This window comes from Drosophila subpulchrella, chromosome 3R (assembly GCF_014743375.2).
Source record: "Drosophila subpulchrella strain 33 F10 #4 breed RU33 chromosome 3R, RU_Dsub_v1.1 Primary Assembly, whole genome shotgun sequence".
Classification (NCBI taxonomy): Eukaryota; Metazoa; Arthropoda; class Insecta; order Diptera; family Drosophilidae; genus Drosophila; species Drosophila subpulchrella.
Genome location: NC_050609.1, coordinates 8,242,891 through 8,265,826, shown reverse-complemented (window position 1 = coordinate 8,265,826; position 22,936 = coordinate 8,242,891). Strand labels below are relative to the sequence as shown.

The window sequence follows — 22,936 nt, the reverse complement described above, 5'->3', positions numbered from 1 at the left end:
AACGCTTTCCTGTCTCGCCAAATTCACGTTTTACTGACACACATCAATACCAAATGGTGGACTCTTCAGGAATGCCACTGGTAGCCCAGCTTGCGGGCTCCCCTCATCACGGAGGACAGCTGGAACTGCAGGCTGCCGTAGGACTCCATGGAGAGGCCCTTGCACTTCAGGTTGTCCAGCAGCACCTTGGGATCCTTGAGCTCCGGCTCGCGGCGCAGCAGCCAGCTGGTGATGTCCGCCAGCATGGTGGGGCACTTGGGCATCAGGATGGGCGCCTCCAGCAGCTCCGCCTGATCCGCAGGACGACGACAGCCGAAGACGGGTAGGTGGATGTGGGTGTAGCCGAGGAGCGTCTCACGCCCCATTCCACTGCGTCCGAACACGCTCACCAGGATCTGGGGCCCTGAAAGAAGAGGTAGATTCAAGTAAGCACTCACAATCGCTTATATCCAACTTAAGGAGTTTGTTTTGCTAATTTCTAAAGTCAATCTTTACTATCTTGTAGTTTTAACGATAATATAGCATTAAATAGTAATAATAATAAGACAGTGTGTCTAAAATAACACTACTTTTATAATAATAGTAGCTTTAAGCATAAGATTTAAATAGTTGTTAAAATTACAAAACGTTCTCTAAAAAATAATACTTAAAATGTAGTAAAGGAACCTTTTAATATCAAGCATTTTATTGCCAAGTAGTGGCATTCGATAATCTTTTCTCTAAACTCAGAATATAGAAACTGGCTTGGCACAGACTTACAGAGAAGTAACTAGCCAATAAGGCTTTTAATTATTAATGGTAGTTTAAGTTACGATGCACTTTATATGTTTGTATCTCAGGCTATTATTATATGCTCACAACAGCTTCTATTATATTAAATTAAATAAATTTCAAATATATATTATTAGTAAAGCTTGCATATTTTTACTCACAGCCAAAGGGACTGGTGCTCTTGAAGGTCACTTCGATGGGCATGTTGAAGACGATGGGTTCGTTGAAGTGGCCCCTCTTATTGGTGGCCATCTGGGTAAGTCCGTGCTGGGGTCCCGAGGACAACTGCCAGTCGGGACCGGCGACCATTTCGTAGCGCAGGAAGACGAACTCCTTGTCGGGACCCATGGGAAAGGTGGCCGACACTATTTGTCCCATGATGCTTACGCTGAAGTAGGTGGCAGTGGCTTTCGCGTCCATCGGTTCTGGAACACTTTCTTTGGCACTCTTGGACTTCTTTCTGCCCTTCTTCCGGGTCTTTTGTTTATGATTTTCACGCGGCGGATTGGCGTCCCCGTTTCCAGGGAGACTGATTCCCTCGCTGGCGCTCATGGTGGTGGTTTCCGACTTTCAAAGGGGTGTGTTTTCAGTTCGGTGCCCAACTATTTTTCACCTGACAACCGACACCAACACCTGAGTGTTGTAAAAGGTCGACAATTTTGACAACTTCACGTAGGGTTTGTCCACCTTACAATCGATATATTTAGCTAGCATGGCAAAATATATTTTTTATGCATTTCTTTAATTTTTTATACAGTTTTCTGCACACGCCAGAATGTTTTTTCATATTAAATAACAGAAAAAAATCGAATTTCTAAACAACTTTAATTGCTTTTAAGCATTTTATGTTGTTGGATCTTATAAATTATATTACCGCACTTATGTAATAAATTACATTTTTATTTTAAGCATATGGTTTGTGTGAAACGCAAAATAACTTAAGATAAGCAATTTCTTCTGGTTTCTTTTAGTTGATTGTGAAAAGTGTCGGAAATTCTTGAGTAGCACTCGACACTTACAGATTGTAAATCTGGATAGTATATGACCTGTCCGTATTTAATAATAGTTTAGATAAAGCTCCGTGGATAATTTGTGTTTCTTGCTGATTTAATGAGCCAACATGTTCATAAATCACATTAATGATTTCTTTGGGTACGAATTGTAAGTGCATTAGACGTAGGTTTCCTTTGTCTCGTTAATTTAGTTAGGGAAACAACTTATTTTATTCACAGCTCGGTTGGTCTGGTCATGTCGACGCCAGTGTAATTTAATACCATCCGAGTTACAAGCTCGTTACATGGACATCGAGTGTTTCTGACTTTTCGCCCGCATTCCCATTTGCATACTTTGATCCAGTATTGCATTGTGATATATCGCAGTAGCATATCTGCACACCGCTAATACGTGACAATTACAAGATAATAATTCATTTTCAACCGGCTGCACAAGCAGTCCAGGCAGTCTGGGCAGTCTGGGAGGGGCAAAAGGTCAATTGCCATCGACACGGCTCGAGGCACTGACTCAGAGTCCAGTTTCTGGGGTTCTTCAACAGCCGTGTAATTAATTCTGTAATGGCCATTTAGCAATTTATAGCTGCCAACGCGGTATGCCTGTAAATCATTGTGACAATTGCCGGCGCTACCGAAACGGGAAGTCGCGCCTCCGATCTTCGATCTCCGGTGCCGATGCCGATGCCGATGCCGCTCCCTATTAACATGATGCATTATGCAATGCATAACTGGCCAGCAGCCAGTCGATCAGTCACTTTACATGGCTCTTGGCGTAATTAAAATGCGCCTCAAATAATGTCAATAGTTCAAGGCGAGGTCCCGGGTCCAACAACACCTTCTATCATCTAACATCTTCTCGAGACGCACCGATCAGATTGGATTGTCACTGCAGCTGTGGTGCAGCCGGTGGTTCTGGTTCCGAGTGGTGCCACAGCTGGGCCAACGAAGTGGTGCTGCAATCCCAGCCGGATGAAGAGCTTACACCGAGAGAAATTGCAGCCAGCTAAAAGTGAGATTTAAAAAAAATGGTAAACTGATCTACATGGAACTTGTCAAAACTCGAACTTAACTTTCTAAAAAAAGATACTCCTATAAATAAAAAATGTATTTCCATAAGATAGATAAGAATTGTAGTCTCTAAAAATACATTGTGTTGGTATACAAATTCCTAAGATATATTTTAAATGAAAAAATATTATTCGGTAGCACTAGACGATATTATTTTTAACCGATTTCGTACTATGAGTAACGGGTTTCCAATAACATTCCTTAAATTCCTAATTCATTGCTAATTTGTTTTGTTTGGTTTGGTATATTATAATCAATATTTTCCAAAATTATAATTTTATTCCTAAATATTTGCCTAAAAATTCTCTTAAACGCCATTTTTCTTTAAATTTAAATACGATTAGAGCCTTAAATTAATCATCGCGCATTTACCATTAAACAACACGCTATACACACATTGATATGATGTTTCGGTATATGCTGACTTTCAAAACTTTTTCAGCATAACTTCAAGAACTTACTCATGATTGTCGTACGATTTTTGACAGTATGGTGTGTTGTGTGGTGTGACATGTGCGATTCCCCGGAATAAGCTCCTTTGATAGCCAAAACAAAAGCTTAGGCTTAGTCAGTCTGTCAGAAAGCAGAAGTAAAAACATCAGGCTATCAGAAATCGGACATCAGGCCATATGCCATATGCCATTTGCCTTTGCCGAAAGCCATAAGCCACAAGTCGGTGCAGCAATTGGAGATAATGCTGACGCAGCGCAGAATCGACATAATTTCGGCTTGGGTTTTAGCATTTTTCGCTTCTAATACTTCAGAACACCGCCTGGAGGCATACTCATACTCATTCTCATTCTCATCGCACCCATGCTCCCAGTATTCGCAATGCAGTATCTGCATTCAATTACGTTTTCGGAATCAATGAACGGACGAATTATTCAGAAAGAAACATAAATTTGGGGCCTTATATAAAACCGATTCATATCCATTGAATGGCCGGCCTGGTGTAAATGAAAATTTTCAATTGAAGTCTTTGGCAAGTGCATTGGCCACCCCGAAAGGCATTGCATTACTGAAAGCCGAGCGCCGTGTGTTGAACTTTTTTGCGCAACTTCTGGATTTCTGAAGCGGTTCAGCGAACGATTAGGGCCGGAATCATATGCAGATGTCTAATATCTTTCCCCGACTAACAGACAGTTCAAAGAGACCCCGGACAGATCCCGGAAAATTGAATTATGTACTTGAATTGTAGCCCATTTTTATGATCTTGCCTTTCAGCGGGCACTCATCTTTAATGGCGATAGAGCGCTGCTCCTCATTGTACTTCTGCTACTTTTAAAATGTTTTTAATTTCAACTCACTTCAAGTCTTTTCCACATGAGACCCATAAATATTTGCAAGCCTAGTGGATATGATTTGCATGCCCGTTGTTGCGAATTTCGCCATTCGGTCTCCATCTCAAGGAATATGAGTACACTGATCTAAATAGAGGATCTTAACTAGGAAATGTGTTTCAAAATTTAGTATGGCATTTTAATAATTAAATATCAAATATTTAATATTAAAACGAATGTTACTAGTTTATGAACTATTTCAATATCATTCATATAATTTTTTATCACATAATTCTACTTAGTTTTTTTAAACAAAATATAAAGGGGTCAAGGCCATCACAAAATTGAAGTTAAAAATGTAAATAGTTTAAAAAGCATAAATTGTGCCTTGTTTTGGGTGGCTTGTTTCCCTCTGTGCACCTATATATAAACCACTATTGGTTTATATTTTGCGCGTTGCGTGGGCGTGGGCCAGTCTCAGGGTCAACGCACGATCCCCAGCCCCATCCCATCCCCATCTATCTATCTATAACCATCCCCGATGCCCATCTAGATCGCCATCGCCATCTGTGTGTGCTGCTGTCGTAGTGGCTGCTCTATGGATGCTGTAGTTGAATGGATGATACATGCCATACAGTTAAGTGAAATGTATCTTCGAGATACATACGCCATCTATGGGAGTTCAACAAATGCCTCTTACGCATGCCTCTCGATTTCGATTCCCATACCGATTCCCATTTCGATTCCTGTCGCTGATTGACAGCGCACGTAATTGAGTTTGATTTTTGCGAATTTCCAGAATTTAGACATCATCGTTGAGGGCATGGAATTGGGGGCTCTTTAAGATAGGTTTGTGTTTAGTTAGCCCAAATATTTGATTCGATTCGATTCGGTTTGATTGAGCAGCTGTCAGGGGAACTTAAAAACCTGAGCTCTCAATAATTCCAGAGGGATGGGAATGGGGCTTTCGCAAGCTTTCGATCATTCAATCAGGATCAATATTTATCAATCAATCAAGTGTGTGGGTGAGCGAAAGAAAAAAGAAAGAGACTGAATGGAACTATCCCAGAGATACAGAAACGCGCCGAAAACTGTGGACCATGTTCAACTCACGCACCCGGCACACTCACTTACAAATATAATACTTGGGAACATATACGTACGTATATGCCGACATGGACCGACGCAATTGACTAAGAGGCCTGCGCGTGTTGGACGCACGGACGGATAAACAGACAGTCAGTCTGACATCGAACATCTGAAGACTTTGATACTGATCCGTAGTCTAGGGCCCTTCACAGCCTCTCGCTCACTTGGAGGCCGTCGTCTGACGGTGGAAATTGCACATATGATATGATGCAGGGGGCGGCATCACCTGAAAGACCGGGGATCCCATCTGATGGAGCAGCTCTGGGGCAATGGAATCGCTGCTATTTTTAATGCTAAACAAAAACTTTATGGCTGCGCGTGCTGCCCGACTGGCTAATGATCTAAATGCGTTAATTATTAAGATGATACAATGCGATGTGGATCTGGACAGATACAGATAGCATGGATACACATAGATGGATAGACAGATAGATACATTGTGGTCAGCATCAGTGGGTTCCGCCTTTCGATCTCCAGTGGCTCGATCATTAACATCTGAAAAACCAGCGGCGCCTTTTTGAACAGTATTTCCTAATTTGGACAGCATGCTGCCCCCCTGTTTAGTATGTTTTCCGGGACTAGCTAAGGATTTGCTAGACTCTGGTATTATTAAGTCTCCAGCTAGGAAGGTATTTATTTAGTGGCTCTGTAAACATTGGTTCGGTGTAATAAAAACGATCTTGTGGAACTCACTTGCCTCCAGACTTTTATGGCTGTTTTGTAAGATTTGTTGTTCTGGCTGCTGTTTTATGTTGGCTTTATTTCGGGTGCCGGCGGTTTGTTGTCGATTGCAAAACAAGCAGAACAATGCAATCGCTCTTCCCGGAATCTTTTGAGCTGTTTTTCATTAGCGCAACATCCATTCACTTGTATTTCATATTTTAGAATATTTTTTGAAATTTCACCGACTGTTGCTGCAGAGAGCCGCTGAAAGCCAGCGAAATGGATTTTTAATTTCCAACTATACTTTAATTTGGCAAACGAGCTCTCGTCTTCTAATTGATTAATTCTTATTGCTGCGTTTGATTAAAGAAAATATTTAGTATACAATAGGGTCAATTGCTACATATGGTAATTTGGCATACAAGACATTTATGTGGAAGAGTTCTCGGGGTTCGAATAATGGAGCGGATCGCAACTATTTTTATTCACTGACGCGATCACTAGATTGATCTTGACCCACTTTGGCTGGGATCCAGCAGATGTCGCACGCTCTTGGAATAAATGGCCCAAAATAATGTAACATATTTACTTTACAGTCAACTTCATACTGACAAATTAATATAAATGGCCAGGATCTTAAATAGCAGCTTAAGATAATGTTTAGTTAAATACTTTACCAGAGTGTTTATTTTTAGAAATATTAAGTTTTATTTGAAAAACAAAATCGACTCATTATGAATAATTGTCATAATTTAGGCAGTGTCATATAATTCAAAGTGCGTCAAAGTTATGGTAGGTATTTCTAATGAACAGCTCATCTTCCAATCTTTAATCATTCATTCAACTTCCGTTCTTAGTGTAGAGTTCTATTGAATTGGAGTCATCTTCCGCCCTACCCATTTGTTATAATGACTTCTTATTCGGAAATCCAATGGTAGAGTTGAGTAATGCTAATGGGTTAAAATTTTGTAGGTAATGTTCACTTTACTAGTTAAATTGTAGTAACAGATTATGTACTTACCGCACATATACACTAGAATTTTGGTGTTTCCTGCTTATTTATAATATAAAAACTAAGTATTAAATACAAAACACATTAAAATTGTAGTTTAAAATCTGATAATATTCTTGTTTACAAATTTATATATCCATATTTAGAACTAATAAATATTTGTATGTTGTACTTTCCTTGTATTTTTATCAATTTACTTTTACGAAAGCCAAAACTATTATTATTTTTGGTAATCAATATCAAATAAAAAAATTGTTTGGGGCCAATTATAATGGCTTGTGAAAAGCATTAATAAATAAATCAATAAATAAATAAGAAGATATAAAAAAATAATCACAAACTTGAGACTTTACTATAAATAATATGTTTTGCAGGATAAAAATATGGTTATGAGAAGAAAAGTAAACTTTCTATCTATGTTCTTTTAACCTTATGAGCAAAGATTTTGTAGATTTCGCAATCTGGACCGGTCGACCTTGCGGCCGGATGCGAAAATTGTTACTATGTCAAGATTAAGATCTTATCTCTTTGAATAAGAAGATAAGAGAATTGGGCACTCTAAGGGTTATAGAACCTAGCCGAGCACATAATCCACGCATGTGCTGGAGTATCGAGTAATACCGAGTTAGGAGAGCGCGCACTCAAGCTCAGCTCACCACAAGCTTTTCTCTCTTTGAGAGCAGGGCTCCCTCTCTCGCTCGCTCTCTCTCGCTCTCTCTGCACCGGCTGTCTTCTTTTAGGATCGTATGGTATGGGGGTATGTGTGGTCAGGGCAGGGCTTTATCACCCAAAAAGCGATTCCCTTTTGGGGGCTTAGAAGTTCCAGTTAGCAATCCCATATCCCTGCATATGTATGGTAAGTAGCGAGAGAGAGCAGTGTGTGTTTCGCTTTTATGACGACTGTGCGAGCGGCGATCGCAGATTGCTTTTTAGTCCGCTATTGCCATAAGTTGCCGCGCTACCAACTGCCGATCGTCGAGCATTCAGTCCGCAGCGTGAACTCAAGCGAGCCGAAACGAAACATCGCCAGATACAGATACATTTCGTCTGGCTATATAGCACTTGGTCAGTCGGCTCGTTCCCCACTTCGTTCTCTTTCGATTCGTTTGTTTTGCGCGCGCAGCAATTTGGCAATTGCTTGAATTAAATTTCTATTCTAATCATTCGATCCCCGAAACTCCCCGACTCCGACTTATAGATCCTGACGCGCTTGTGGTTCCCAAATCTTGATATCCTGCAGCCATGTCGCGATAGTATGTTATCCCATCGGCGCGTTCTTGTTCTGGTGAACTCTGACATGGTGCTGCTGTTGCGCAGCTCTGGGACAACCTTCGCCACCGAAAAGCCAGCTAAACGAGCCACTGGTACTGCCGAAAAGAAAGCCAACCCAGAATGCCAAAGGTGACCTGATCTGACCAAGTTAATGGTGCAGCTCGAAAGTGAATGCAATCGCGATGTGTGTTTAAGTTTAAGCCCGAGCTTAACATTGGCCAGCGACGAAAATTCTGTGATTCGGCAAAAAGATTCATCATGATAGTAGTAAAGTAGTTTATCTTAGCTAATCGCCGTCATAAGCGTGAGTCTTTTTTAAAACCCACGAGCCGTAGTACGCTACTTTTTCCCTCCTCCCACTTTTCGGCGGGTGCGGTGCCCACGGCAACGGAACGAGACTGTCGCATTTCAATTAACAAAATAAGCAAAAGAGCCAAAGAGCCGACACAAGTGTACGCATATACATAGATATATATATATAAAAGCCCCCCTATAAACGCACAGTGGATTGTTGTGCGATTTCGCGTGAATTTCTGCACGTGCCACACGAAGATTGGAATCGCTATATCGCTGGCCATCTGATCCGGTCATTATGTCCATGCCGGAAGCCGGTTCGCCCGAAACCGAAACCGCCGGCCAGGAGGCCGAGTGCCATTGTCTTCTGGCCGGGCAGGTGGACCAGCCGAAGTCTCCCGCCTCCTATGCCAGCACCACGCTGAGGTCCACCACTTCCGGTCACAGCATCCGGACGAACAGCACCACCATCTGTGAGTCCCCAGGGGCGGGGTCCTCCACCTCCTCCGAGGAGGAGGACGACCTTGAGTGCTATCTGCGGGGGACGGCGATCGACCTTGGGGATGTCGGCCTGCGTTACTCCTTCAAAGGATCGCCTCCAGAGCTTTACTCGCCCCGAAAGGACTTCATATCAAAGGGACCGCTGCTGGACAAACAGGTAGGTCCCCATATATATTCCATATTCAAAGGCCTAGCCTTCTTCCGCCTCTTATTTCGGTGCTATCGAGTTTGAAGACCGGCATTTTCAAGCGCCTTTTGTTTTACGATTTTCCATTTATTTTTGTTTGTATTCCTCCCTTTTTGCTTTATCGAAATCGGCTGGGCCAGCGAAAACCAAATTCAAGTTAATTTATTGCATTGATTCCACATCGATGTGTCGAGTTCTTTCCTTTCTTTTATAATTTCGGTTGATTTGTCGATATTTTGGTGTGCTCGTCTCGTTTTTGTATGCCGCATTGTTTTATTTTTTTACTGTGGCTCTCTTTTCGATTTTGATTAAATACCAATGGGACACAAAGAAAGCGACGACGCGGTGGCCATCGCATTTGAATTCACACGCTTCACTGAGCACCCGGCAACCGAAAACGGCAAAGTGTATCTAGATGTGATTTGATTTTCGGCGACCTCACCGTTCGGCGGTTTGAAAGAGACTGCAGAATGCAACCACAATGCCACTTACTTCGGAGCTTTTCGTTCCAGACCCCCGAGAGTGCATTCACGCATTCATCAAATCAAAAAATATAACTTATTCTATGGCTCTTTTACTGAGTCACTTGGTCTAGGCCCATCCATTTGCGTCAGTTAGGGACTGCTGATATTTTGGACGTGTGTTTCCGTCACTCCTTATCGCGATTGCTCTGCAGCAACACTTTTCGGGAAAGTTGAATCTGCATCTAGAGCACATGTCTCACCAGATAAGAAGTAAAAGTTATCTAAGAAGGTGGCAGTTGGATAAAAAGTAAACAAAAAATAAATAAATTTAAGACACTGCATATAAATGCGGCTGGGGAAAGACGCCCCTGTCTGGATGGAACTGTTATAATGGGGTACCAACTTATTTTTACCCATTAGTCTTAGTTGAACCCACCGTATTTACATGCAAATGCAGCACATTTTCAAGTTCGCATTAGGGAAACGCCTTTGCAATTACTCGACTTGGTTGGAAAGTGCAGATAATTAAGATTTACAGAGCTCAACAAGGTGTGAAAAGTAGTCGTTCGGGACGTGACAACAACAAATATGGAAACATGCCCGAAACATGGCCAAGTGACTTACAGGCCATTAGAATTTTATCAACGTCCGCCAGGCGGCCAGTGTAAAATTTGAAAAACAGCACGAAGCCGGGACCCATGAATACATAATACATAATGTTGGGTGCGAATTAGGAAGTCTGTAAGCTATAACCGACCGTAACTGATAACGGGCCATGTGTAGCGTAACCCCCTCGGGATCAGGAATAGGATGGAATGGAGTGGAATGGGTAGTTGGGCGTGCTAAAAGCTGTCTATATGCCTCTATATAAACATCTATTCAGTTTGCGCGGAAGCACATGAATTATTGTGACATATTCAGTTCGGTTCGAAGATCTCTGTGCACTGGCCGTTTCGAAAATAGTTTTTCTAATTTTTTATGTGGCGCCTAGTTTCGGAATACTTGCTGTAAGTAACGCTCCCATGTATTAGGGTGCGCTGTCAATTTGTATTTCGACTATGAAATTTGCACAATGTGTAGAATTTGAATATTTATTTTCTGGCTTTTTGTTATTGTTTTGTTTCGGTTTTTTTCTTTTGTTTTTTTTTTTTTTTTTTTTTTGATTTTGTGAGTCGTACGTCGTCGCTTTGCGCGTGTTTCTCTGTCCCCGTGGCTTCTCGTTATTCATTTTGTCTTCAATTTATTTCGTCTACTTTAAATAAAAATGAAGAAAATTTGTAGCGTTCATTGACATTAAAAATGAGCAAAAATAATGCAGAGAAAAGAAGTCTGAAATTGAACATTTGTCAGTCGCCAACATGTTTTAGTGATCCCAAGTGAAAAACCACTCGAGATGTGGGTGCTGATGAATTTCGGATGAGCATTACCATTACCATCCACCCGAAACTGGATGGATGGATGGCCCCCTCGAAGATATCCGTGTAATGATCGTCAAATATTCAGCTCAGCGCGTCTCCCTGTGATTAATGCTATATATAACCATAACCGATTCTTATGCAAATGGGGAGGGCGTGGCCTTGCAGCCCTTTGGTTGGACGGGGTGACAAATAATTTGTCGGAATATTAATGCCGTCAGAGAACAAAAAAGCAACCAGATACAATAGCAAAAAGCCGCATTATAATTTCAAGTAAAAAAGGCAAAAAAACGACCAAATACTTTTAAGTGTGATGCCGGGGCGTGACTTTAGGGTGCTGTGCTTATGCTTTGGGTTGGTTATTTTGAATTTAATTTATATTTCTTTTGGCAAAAGATATATACGTGATCTGCATGCAAACACTTCTGCGAAGGTCCCCCCGCCAGCCCCTCGGGAAACCACCCACGTTCCCAGCAAGTGCTCATTTTCTAGCTTACGAAAACTGTCAAAATTATGAAAAAATGTTTATAAAAGTCTTAAGAACTATTTTATGGATGCAAGTCGAAGTATGTGTACTCTATTTTCATACTTAAATACCGCTAAATATTAGAAATCATTAGGTAAATAACGTAAGATCATTTATCATGTTAGAAATATTGCTATAAATAGTTTTTTTTGTAATATTATGGGTAGTAATATTATTTTTTGTTCACCTTGCTAATTAGCTGGCATATTTATAGGCTATAAATAGAGTATAGGAAATCATCATCAAAGCATTCCGGACCTGACAAGTGATTGCTCATTTTAATTAATTCTTTTTTAATTTATCAGTCAAGATTAATGTTAAACATGTTCAATCTGGCTAGGAGTTGGTTTTGGAAACCGAATTCGGTGTTGGCCCAGCCGGGGTTTCTGTGTTAATAATTTAAATATGGATTTTAGCGGCCTTTTTCGGCGGGGTATTAGCATAATTGGGGGCCAGTGTCCATCCCCGGCTGCCAAGCTAATCCACTCAAGGCGAAAACACCTCTAATAATTACCTGTCCAATTTTTCTTCACATTCGTTTGATTTTTCTATCGATTTTGAATCTTGTGTCTCTGCTCGGGTCATGAATGAATTTTTCAACAAATTATTTGGATATTTTTAGGTTTCAGTTTTGGGTAAATAAAAATGTGTTTAACCGACTCGTGGGCTTACATCAAAAGCCAGAACCGCCCATAGAGCGCAAGCTGGTTTCAGTTTCATCTCGGCTTGATTGTCTTCTTGGCCATTTGAATGCTTTATTTGGTATTTAGTTTTAGCCCCATCCCTAGTGGGACGGGTCGGATAGAAAACCCGACTTACCTGACTGTGTCTGGGCCTATCTTAATGATTTTTTATTTATTTGCTGCCATTTGTTGTGAGCCGTCTTATCGCGTTTGTGACCATTTCGAGCCAGAGCGTGTAACATCACTTTACATAAATCCATTATATTTTATTTTTAACGACACTCTTTTAATTATTTCGCCCCGCTGGTGGCATCATCATCATCGTTGTGATCCCATCTTCACGGTCAAGGCAAATGCTGGATCATCGCGGCATTATCGATACTGTCGCTTTGCATATAAATTTGGGACTCGGACGCGACTGAGACGTGGACGGACTCTTTGGGGCGGTGCGTCTTTATTCATATGCTAAACTCTTCTCTTCGGAATTCAGAAGTCAGAAGTGGTTTAGCTGGGCCGACGGGCTCGGCATTTATTTGAAACCAATTTGGAAACCTTGGGGCATCATCACTTTATCATCGGAGGCGGATGGGTGCAGCATAAGCCGAGCGCAGTCCGCGATCTAAATACAAAAAGAAGGTTCCTTAATGGCATCGATTTTTCTTTTTTCACTGTTCGTTATTGTTTTATTATTGTTCCCTCGCTGGTTTTTTATTAATATTTAAAGGAGGAGGAATTCGGATATTTGTTGTGGTTTATATGTGTCTGCTGTGCGCCTTTGTTTCGATTCCTCGGAATTAGAAGAGGCATTGCGGTTCTTGGTCTTCGATCTATGCGGGGTGTTATTCATAAATGTATAAATGTATACCTACCCTTTCATATTGGTGGCATGATTTATGGGGCAAGTGATGTCGTTTTGATGGCGCATCGCGTATACGCCCCGCGGTACCATGCAGTTCAGCAGAAACCCTATCCCAATCCCGTTCTTCTGGGAACCCCGAGCGATACCTGACATTTATAAATATAACCTATAATCGCATTATTGCCACACGCCCTCCCATTTGGTGAAATCGAATATTCGCCATCTCTGCCGCAGGGCATTTGCCTAACGGTTTCGACAACTGAGCGGCAACCTAAAACAAAACAGATCGCCATTTGCATAGAAAATCAATTCCAAGTCATTAATAAATCGACCTGTTTTATTTATTATTTATTTACATTTCGCTCGTCGCTTTAATCAAATATTTCCGCCTTTTAACATTGTATGATGATAGCAGCCAGGCTAATCCGCCAAGATATACACGACCTGCTAGAGTTTGTAAATAAACCAGTGTAATACAGATTTTATCATCTTGCTGTCATACCTTATAATTTGTGTAATATTTGGTTTATCAAATAGACTGCAGCTGATTCAGGGTTGGAGTTTGTTTTTTCTTTGTTATCTCATTACCTTCTTAATGCCTACGAGTATAACCCCTGTCCCATATAATAATCGTGATTTATGAGTTGACTGTCAATGTTAACATAGGTAATATAAGGTTTTAAACTTATAATCTGTTAAATTTTACACGCTTTCCGCCATTTATCATACATAAACCTAGACCACACACGTGGTATTCAAAGTTTCCGAGCCCTATGAGAACATAGATCTAAACTCCAGCTCGATCAGCTGGCAGGTGATAGATAGGTGTTAATTTGCAGTGACAGAAGTGCACGTCACGGCAAATTTGGTGTTTACCCAAATGTTTAGCAATGAAAAGCACACATCTAGAACCATGTTGCTACTTCAAAAGGGGGAGCTTACAGGGCGTATGAGTACTGAGTAAAAACTATTTACAGAGAGTGTTTCTCAATAGAGTGGTACTTCCACTGAAAGTGTGTAACGCATCATTCATTTCTAAATACAAAACTCTTACTTTCCATTTCATCACTGAAACTACAGGCTACTGAATCATAAGCGTGTTCTTTGATACATTTCCGCTTTGTATATACAACATTTATTATTATAGCTTTTATTGGTCCCGCATGACAAGAATCACAATAAAAAATCGTGTTTATTGCTAAATTATGTTATGACTGTTAGTTAGTGTGCGATTTTAGTTTCACGATATGCCTGAAAACATTTTGATATTGGAAGAATGATGTGATAAGTTGCTCTGCATTATCTCATCTTGTTTCTTCCTGTGTACTTAACCCCAGTATGTGTGAGTGCGATCGATGTGATCTGCAAACGATCTGCGAGGCATTGCTAATTAATGCTGGTAGCAACAAGTTCAGCTCCCTTATCTCATTTTTTTTTTGCCGGTGAGCTGCGGTTCCTGAGTTGCGGCACGTTAGCGTTTGCTCTATAGAATACACAGCTTTTAGAGCTCAGCTGTTCGGCTAGACAAACACGCTTTTTGTTTCTTTTCATAACATTAAACACGAATTAACAAAACCCATGCTTTCTATTTTCGGCGCCTCTCACGAGCTGATAACAATATGGCTGGAAATTAATATTATTTCCCAACCCCTTGGGTCTCATATTGGGGCTATTACTTAGGTTCCCGAGAAAAATGCTTGATTAATAGCTTGATTGGACCTCCGTTTTCAACATCCACACATTTAGCATGTACTGAGTGAACTTGGCCCGTTCTATTTATTATTTACGCAAGTGCACTTACCCATATGTTGAAGTGAATATATTTTTAACACGTCTGTGTGTTTTGTTTTTTTTTGTTTTTATATAAAATGCATATTTGAACGAAACATGAAATTCTATTTACGCAAATAGGAACATGAGCAGTGGGATGCTCGGATTCCTGCTGCCAAATAGCCTTTCGGCAATTAATACAGAGGAGTGTGTAAACGGAAATCAAATTTAGATTAAAATAAACTCCCATTCCCCTTCACAAGCCAACTGCCTTATAATATCATGAATATCATGCACTGGCACAAACATTCGCTTCTATTTGCCAGGGGCAAAATTCAGCCTTAGCCATAAAGATAGCGCGTCAAAGGTGCCAAAAAGTAAAAATAAACCAAAAAAACCTAAGCACCCTTATTAATTTTAGCACTCCAGACAATTGCCACAAATTTTGGTAAAGCAGGCGTGTCAATTGCTGTACAATATAAACAAATTACTGTGTTCGGCAACTACTTTAAGTGGCAGCAGGCGTGAATTTGTCAAAAAAAAAAATGCCAAAGATGATGGTCAAAAAAACAGTGGCTGTTAGTTCGCACCAGCTTCCGCTAGGTGGCGCTGCCAATGGTGTGGGAACAAGCATTTAGTAAATACCTACATAATTACGATTGTATTTCGGCCAACACAAATGAAAATTACCCGCTCCCCGCCTGTTATTGTACAATTAGTTGTATTTATGCTCCCAAATGTGCGGCGACGGCTGTCGCTGTCTGTCATACAATAATTAAACGACCATTAGGCGTATTTAACGCACAGCTCCGAAAATTTGGGTCATTACCAAAGCAAGAAATCAGCCCAAAACAGAGCAAAGCCACACACGTGCTGGCCGTCGATCGGATGTGTTTATTATTATTATGATTATGATTATGTATGGCCTGCCTGCCCGATTTGGATGTCCGCCTGCAGTTCCCAGCCGGCCCACCACCCACTGGCCAAACGCATCTTGTCTTCATAAACATTATGGAATTCATAATTTAACGCCTGGTGGCCGCCAAAAAAATTGGCAGCAATAATAATTAAAGAGTTAGAAGCCGAAAGTGATCGATGGTTATCCTCGGTACGTGTATGTGCTAAAAATAAAAAAAGATAAATCTCAAAACTGCACTTAAAAATTTGATAACTTGAGTTATAGGATTAAGACGTGGGATACCTCTATGAGTTTGTGGTGGAATTTTTAATAATCTGCTTTCAAATTCTTCTTTTAAATGGAGGCCAAATGCTTAACCCATTTTCATGTTTGATTTTTCCATATTTCCAATGGCTTTTAGTATTGAAACCCAAAACAGCACTTCCAAATTACATAACTTGATTTAATGGAACCCGATTAAGACGTGGGTTACCTCTATGTGTTTGTTTTTAAATTCTCGATTATTCTACATCCAAATATTTCTTTAACACTATGGTCAAAATTTTGACCCATTTTCAAGTTCGATTTTTCATTATTTCCAAGGGCTTTCAGTATCGGAACCCAAAACTGTGCTTCTAATTTTCATAACTTGGGTAATTTTATCCCGATTTACACGTGGGATGCCTCTATGAGTTTGTGTTTAAATTCTCTAATATTCTACATCCAAATATTTCTTTTTAACGGGGGTCATAAATTTGACCCATTTTCATGTTCGGTTTTCCCTTGTTTCCAAGGGTCCTCAGTATTGGAACCCAATACTTCACTTCTAATTTTCATAAATTGGGTAATTTTATTCCGATTTTGACGTGGGATACCTCTATGAATTTGTGGTGGAACACTCTAAAAATTAAGATTAAAATTTTCTTCTAAATGTAGGTCACAATTTTAACTCATTTTCATGATTGATTTTTCCGTAATGGGGATCCAACATTTTTTCACTACAAGACACATTTTTAAAGGCATCCAATCAACCCCTACAAATATGCTATGAAAATAAGAAAGACTTCTGCATATTGTAATTGAAAGGGCAGTAAACCATAGCCTATTATATTTATTCTTAAGTACCAGGTATATAAAATTCGAGCTATGAGATAAAGCTTTTTCTTGTTTATGAATACTAAAGCGTGCGTGAACAATTCGAGGCGTGGGAACTTTGTGGCCGGGGTTCTCGATTAACAATTCCCGATCCGCCATCCGCAATTCTCAATGAACGTGGCCGCAAGCTAAGGTTGCTATTTAGCGCCAAAAACCCGGGTCTCCAGCGGTGGTTGCGAGGTGGTTTGCCCGGCTTTTGGCCCCAGGGCACCTATCCATGTTTATGGGCTCACTGACAAACTGACAAACCGACAACTAAACTCAATTATGGCCTAATGAAATCGGCAATTGGCGAAAAAGAGACAGCGGCCCAGTTGGAATAATGAGAACTGCCAACGCCCCGCTGGAGAGGGCAGAAAAAGAATTAATTATTGTTAACCGTAACAGTTTTTGTTTGTAAACCTGCCAGGCATGTGTCAAGGAAATTGGGTCAGATTGGTCTGCTGGCCCAGGGCACCAGAAACAGAATCGCGAAAACCCGTTTGTGTCCGAGTGAAAAGACTGGCGGCTAAATGGATATGAGGTATATTTGGTATACCCTGGTCTGGTCTAAAATATCCACCCACAAATGAACTCTTGTCTAATTTGTCATGCCTGGCGTGACAATCGAATCGATCGATGGCCAATGGCCATGCTAAGTAGATTGATGGCAGACCTATGCCAAATTGGATAAATTAGAATAAGAACGTGGTGGCTGGTAGCTGGTAAATGGAATTGGGGGTCATAAATACCTGCGGTTAATGAACGCCGTTAAATGGCGGAGACAATGCAAATCGGTAAACAAATGTCAGGCAGTTAGGCACATTTGTATGGATAGTACGACCCATTGATGTCGCAATCCCTGGCATCGCAAATCGATCGATCGATTGAACGATACGATCGCTGGATCGCTGGGGCCTCATAATCCGGTCTTCGAGCAGATGTGCGTTGTCAAGAGCTAAGCACATACTAAAGTGCTTATGTATACGGCTTGTGTGGCACACCTTCTGATTAAGAGTGGCCAACTATCGCACATGGTTACTTCGTTACTTGTGAAACTACGGCACTGGCACTACCCACTAAGAAAACACTGTGTCTATGGCATGGATGTGACTAAGTTCGAGTATGTGGGTCTGTTTGCTCAACAAGAGCATGTGTACATTCACCGCTTTTCAAGTACATCAACCTCGAGTGGATCTCGTTAGGTTGGGTTTCCAAATAGAATACACTTGAATAATTATTATCATTATAATTATTATTCATAAATATTAATTCGCGTCTATAAAATGCCTTATTTGCTTTGGGTCACAGTCTCAACGAAACAAAGCCTTCGACTGCACTGGTTAGCCCACTTGGTAAGCAAGCTACCAAATTGGTAGCGCAGACGAGACGAATCGATAGATTCCGATTCCGATTCGGTAAGATAAATGCCGAAGTGGTTCCATTTGCCAAATTTGCATGAAGATCTTAAGCGGTCATCTCCATTTCTGTGCTAAACAGCGTGCAATTAAAATTAAAGCAATAATTGCCTTGCCATTGTTGCGAGCAATCAAATTTGAATTTTGGTCGCATCGCCATTAATAATACATTTTCGTGGAGTTTCAAAAAATCATTTCCTCATTTGTCGCCGAGGTCGAGATCACTGGGGCCTCTTAAAGGTCTGCTCCCGGAAGCCTTTAAGCACCCTGCCCTTTCCAGAGTGTTCTCAAATCGTTTTTTACGCCTCCCCCCAAAAAGTCGATGAGGCAAACCATCTGCTACCCATAATTATCCGACTCTAGACTAGGCCAATAGCGTTTTGGTTCTTGTAAACATGTCAAAGTGAAAACATACTAATTGCCAGAGCACATCCGACAGCTGCGGGAATCTGTATTTAAATCTGTTCGGTTGTGCTATATAGACATATATGTAATATCTATATCGGTGGGGCGGAGGACAGCCAAGGCCATTCATCGATGATGGGATGACCAAACTTTCTTGATTTGAATGTCAAGTGCGTTAGGCGTTGACTACTCGAACAGATGGTGCTTAAAATTTAGAGCGATTTTTCTGAGGACGGGCATTAATTTTGATGGCGTCTAATTGTCAGAAATAAAAACGGTCTTTTAATGGAGTCCACAGATCTCGCGGCTATTGAATACCCAGAATTTTGGCTTGTCATGCGCACTGTTAGATGATTCTTGTAACCCATACAAATAATAATAGCAATTTCAACACATTTTGATGAGAACTGTCAAAAAAATTAAGAAATTCCAGCAGTACAGTGGCCATCAGCACCATCGGCGTTCCAATTCTTGTTGCCGGCCGCTCGCCTAGTTAATGAATATAATCTCTTTTGATGGATTGAACAGTCGCCCGAAAACCCAACCCAACCAGGCCCAAAACCTAAAAAGTCAGAAAAAACCAAAGCCCCAAGCCTCAAATGCGGCTTTCAATGGCCAACTGACAACTGCCAACCATGAACTTGGTTTCTGTTTGGCTTTCGGTTCAATCTATTGTCTTTGTTGTGGCCTTTTTGTTTCTCGTGCGTAATAATATAATACGAAAAATGTATTAATTTTTATGGTTTATATTTTGTTGATTTCTTCTCGGACCGCAATCAGTTGCGTATGAGAAGTGTCTCAGCGGTAATCATCGCAGCGGCTCAAAAATTTGTGAGATATGTGAGCGCCCACTGGCGGATACCCTATAGAAACCAGAATATTTATATCAGTTTTATCAGTTGAAATTCTCTACGATCTGGGCTTAATTAGCTCAGCCGTTGATGTGGTTTTCAGCTTATCAATAATTAGCATTTTGGGCAGTTTAAATAATATGGCAATTAGTTTAAGTCTTATCTGATCCTTTCGCTGGTTAATACAACATTTGAAAGCATTCCTGATCATTTGCTTTTTTCTTTTTTAAACTAACAGTTCCGGTTCAAAGTTCTGACCAGGGCACTTGCCAGTCTCAATTAACTTGGATCTTATCGGCTGCCAGCTCTCTGAAGGAATCCGCCTTATCGATGGGTTCTGAAAAACCAGTTTTACTCTCGAGTGTTCTTAACCTTCATATGGCCCTCTTTGGCTGCCAAAAAAAAAAAAAAAACTTCGTGGCTGTCCATTCGCATTTGCTTTGTGGGCGCAAACGGAAATTTAATGAAGCGTTAATAAGTACCCAAAACGGGCCCTTCAGGCCGGTCAGAAAAAGGGTCTTAAATACCCTTTCATACAAAGGCTGGAATGTAGTGAAGTATGGGTATACGTATGTTGCCAACTCTCTGGGGTCCCACTTGCTTTTACGATTGCCTTGGCTCTGCCGTTTGCATATATCCATATCCCAAGATACCGACCCATGTGGGGTATGCAAACACCAGGCCTATTATAACAGACCATGCTGAGACCGCGAAAATTGTTGTTAAATCCATCCAGTGTTCTCCTCTCTTATTAGTGTTTGTACAGTTGTTGTAATTAAGAGCAGCAAATGGTGTTGTTTTCAGGCACAAAACTTCTTCAATCAGACGCCACGGACCCCGTAATTATTTCAGCCCATTTTTCATTAAACTGTAATAATTCATTAGGGTATTTATTATATACAAGTTGTACACCATCTGAGGATGGGATATTGCAGATGACAGAGACAGCGCCCTGCCTTGTCTTCTACATTGTGTTGCTGTTGCTGCTGGTGATGTTGCTGCTGGTGATGTTGCTGCTGCTGATGTTGCTGCTGCTGCTGCTGCTGCTGCTGCTCTTGTTGTTCTCGCAGAGGCAGAAACCAGCATCTGCGCCATCCGCCTGGCACCAACACAAGTGATCTTTCAGTCGCTCGCGTGACGCAGAGCCGATCATATTTGCCTGCTCCTCCTACGCGGATACGGATCCAGCCGGAGTCTTATATTATAATACCACATACACAGGCTGTCTGCAGAGCAAGGACCTCCTAATTTGCGTCGAGGCTTGGCTGCTTAAAGGCCTTACAAATTGCGCAGGCGCAGCCGCAGTTTAGTGAACTCGAAATCGAAATCGTTGTTTTCTTGCATGTTGTCGCCTGCAATTCTGTGAAGATCGTGGCATTGTGATTGCAAGTTGGCGTTGCGTCTGCGCGACATTTCAGTGCTAAATCAGTGGGCACCGAGTGCAGGGAAAGCCCAGAGAAAACTTTTACGGGAAAATAATGAACAGTGAAAAATAGTTGCAATCAATTAGACAAGATGTACCACAAGATGGTAGCCTCTGCCAGTGGAGATTTTTACCCAGGAAAGCAAAAGAAAGCTGCCCGGCCCATTGCTGTTATGGAGATCTTTATGGTAGGCAAAACTGCTTGGGTGTTCTTTGATCCCCAAAAATAAGCTTTAAATTTGTAAATCCGCCAGCAGCCAAAGGCCATTTATTTACATAGGGAACCTGTGTTGTCGTAAATTGGCTTCATATTATTATCGGCCGACTCTCAATTATTTTTTATTGTGGCCAAGTTGCGACCTCAATTGGTGTGCCATAAAATTCCCCGCCACAATGTCTTAATTTTAATGCTCTGCGTGTGCTGCCAAAGTTGCTAGGGAATTTATGCTCTGAATTTATGCCCAGCATAGAGTTATTGCCTTGTTTTCAAATTCTGCAAAAGTAGTTGCAACAATAAAATATACTTTTAGTGCCCAATTATGATTTGATATGCTGCTAATTAGGAAATCATAACAAACAAAGGCATATTTAAGAGCTTTTTTATTGGGGCGTTTGCCAATTAGTGGGCTGGGATCTCCGCACTCAGATCTCAGATCATCGACCAAAAAACAGATTTTTTTAAGGTGCAATATGACATGAAAATTCAAATAGCCGAATTGGCAAATTCAACGCTGGTTCAGCAAGTTTTTTCGTATATATCCATTTTTTATATCGAATTAATGTCACCGATTCGGGGACAATACGATAAATTAGAGTTAATTTGAGTGCAAATAACCCAGTGGAAGCTAGCCAAGCCGTTTGCATAATAAATTGCATACTTCCTGGAAGACCAGGGCTCCGAAAATAGCCCCACAGATCAACGCTCCCACATGTCGGATCTTTGCGGAACTCAGAAGATCTCGGAATTATTGCCTTATGTCACAGACATTGCGGGCGAGGCACGAGCGTATATCATAGACATTTGGCAATTAGCGCCAAAAAGCGGAACAGACGACGGCAATTTTCAGAAAAGTCCCAGAATTTGTCAGGGGCGTTCCGATTTTATTTGGTCATAAATTCGCACGAATAGGGCGTTGCTGCTAACCCAACGAACCAAGACACTCCCCGAATCCAGTGCCTCGAGATCATATCCCAGTATATGAACATACCACTCAGAACCCAGTCTTTCATTCAGTTTGTGGTTGGGAACACCGCCAACTGCCAACTGCCAATTGAAACAATAAACTTTTCCGCCTTTCCGGCGGCACTGAGGTCAAGTGCAGAGCGATGTGGCCACAGGGCGCCAGCATTGCTGAGATTCTTCTTCCTCTCGAAAGATATGTATTTTCGCAATTTGCATCGCATTTATCAGATTGTCAAAATCCGTTGCAGATGGTTGCAATCGAGAACTGCGATATTATTAGTTTGTTGGCACAGTGCGGCCTGCTAGCAAAATAAAAATAAAATAAGTCAAAAAGAAAAAAATAGAAAGCATATTGGTGAGCGCATGTATTGGTGGTATTCTAAAATTATTTGCGAGAGAAAGCATTTTCGGCTAGAGGTGGCTGCGTGATTCACTGGATTGCGGTGCTCTTCTGTCCCGAGTAAAGAGCTCTCCAGTCATACCAAAGCATACCTAGGCTTGGAGATCCTACATATTCCACCGGAATCCTCTACACACCCACCACGAGTTACCTGCTCTCCTAACCTTGTGGATACGCACAGCTATATCGCCAGATTGTTTACACAGGCCAAACGCTCGCGAATAACTAACGCTCAGCAGAAAATGCGAATACACTTTGTATGTTTTCAGAAAACGTTCCCTCAGTCTTATTTCGAACTTC

General features: G+C 41.1%; 2 protein-coding genes across 3 annotated transcripts in view; one reads left to right on the top strand and one right to left on the bottom strand.

Annotated features, from left to right (window-relative positions):
• Nucleotides 1-26: 26 nt before the first annotated feature.
• On the bottom strand, nucleotides 27-22,892 carry LOC119561957 (B9 domain-containing protein 1). 2 transcript variants are annotated; one of them, XM_037875368.1, is made up of 3 exons: nucleotides 22,801-22,892; nucleotides 933-2,784; nucleotides 27-403 (listed from the first exon to the last, which is right to left on the bottom strand). In XM_037875368.1, the coding sequence occupies exons 2-3, from the start codon at nucleotides 1,321-1,323 to the stop codon at nucleotides 66-68; spliced, it is 729 nt and encodes a 242-aa protein (XP_037731296.1). In that variant the 5' UTR covers nucleotides 1,324-2,784; nucleotides 22,801-22,892; the 3' UTR covers nucleotides 27-65. The 2 variants fall into 2 exon arrangements, with proteins under 2 accessions (XP_037731296.1, XP_037731295.1); XM_037875367.1 differs by lacking the exon at nucleotides 22,801-22,892 and having other exon boundaries at nucleotides 933-4,192.
• LOC119561899 (A disintegrin and metalloproteinase with thrombospondin motifs 9) overlaps nucleotides 7,937-22,936 on the top strand; it is a 35,983-nt gene continuing 20,983 nt past the window's right edge. Inside the window, exon 1 of the mRNA XM_037875363.1 lies at nucleotides 7,937-9,177. Within this exon, the coding sequence (XP_037731291.1) occupies nucleotides 8,818-9,177 (360 nt within the window). The 5' untranslated portion in view covers nucleotides 7,937-8,817. The remainder of the gene's footprint in view (nucleotides 9,178-22,936) is intronic.

Bases quoted from the DNA above. Each gene is read 5' to 3' on its own strand.
- LOC119561957 (XM_037875368.1), bottom strand. From the start codon at position 1,323: ATGAGCGCCAGCGAGGGAATCAGTCTCCCTGGAAACGGGGACGCCAAT. The intron at 404-932 runs GTGAGTAAAAAT...CTCTTCTTTCAG, and splicing joins GAGCACCAGTCCCTTTGGCT to GGCCCCAGATCCTGGTGAGC.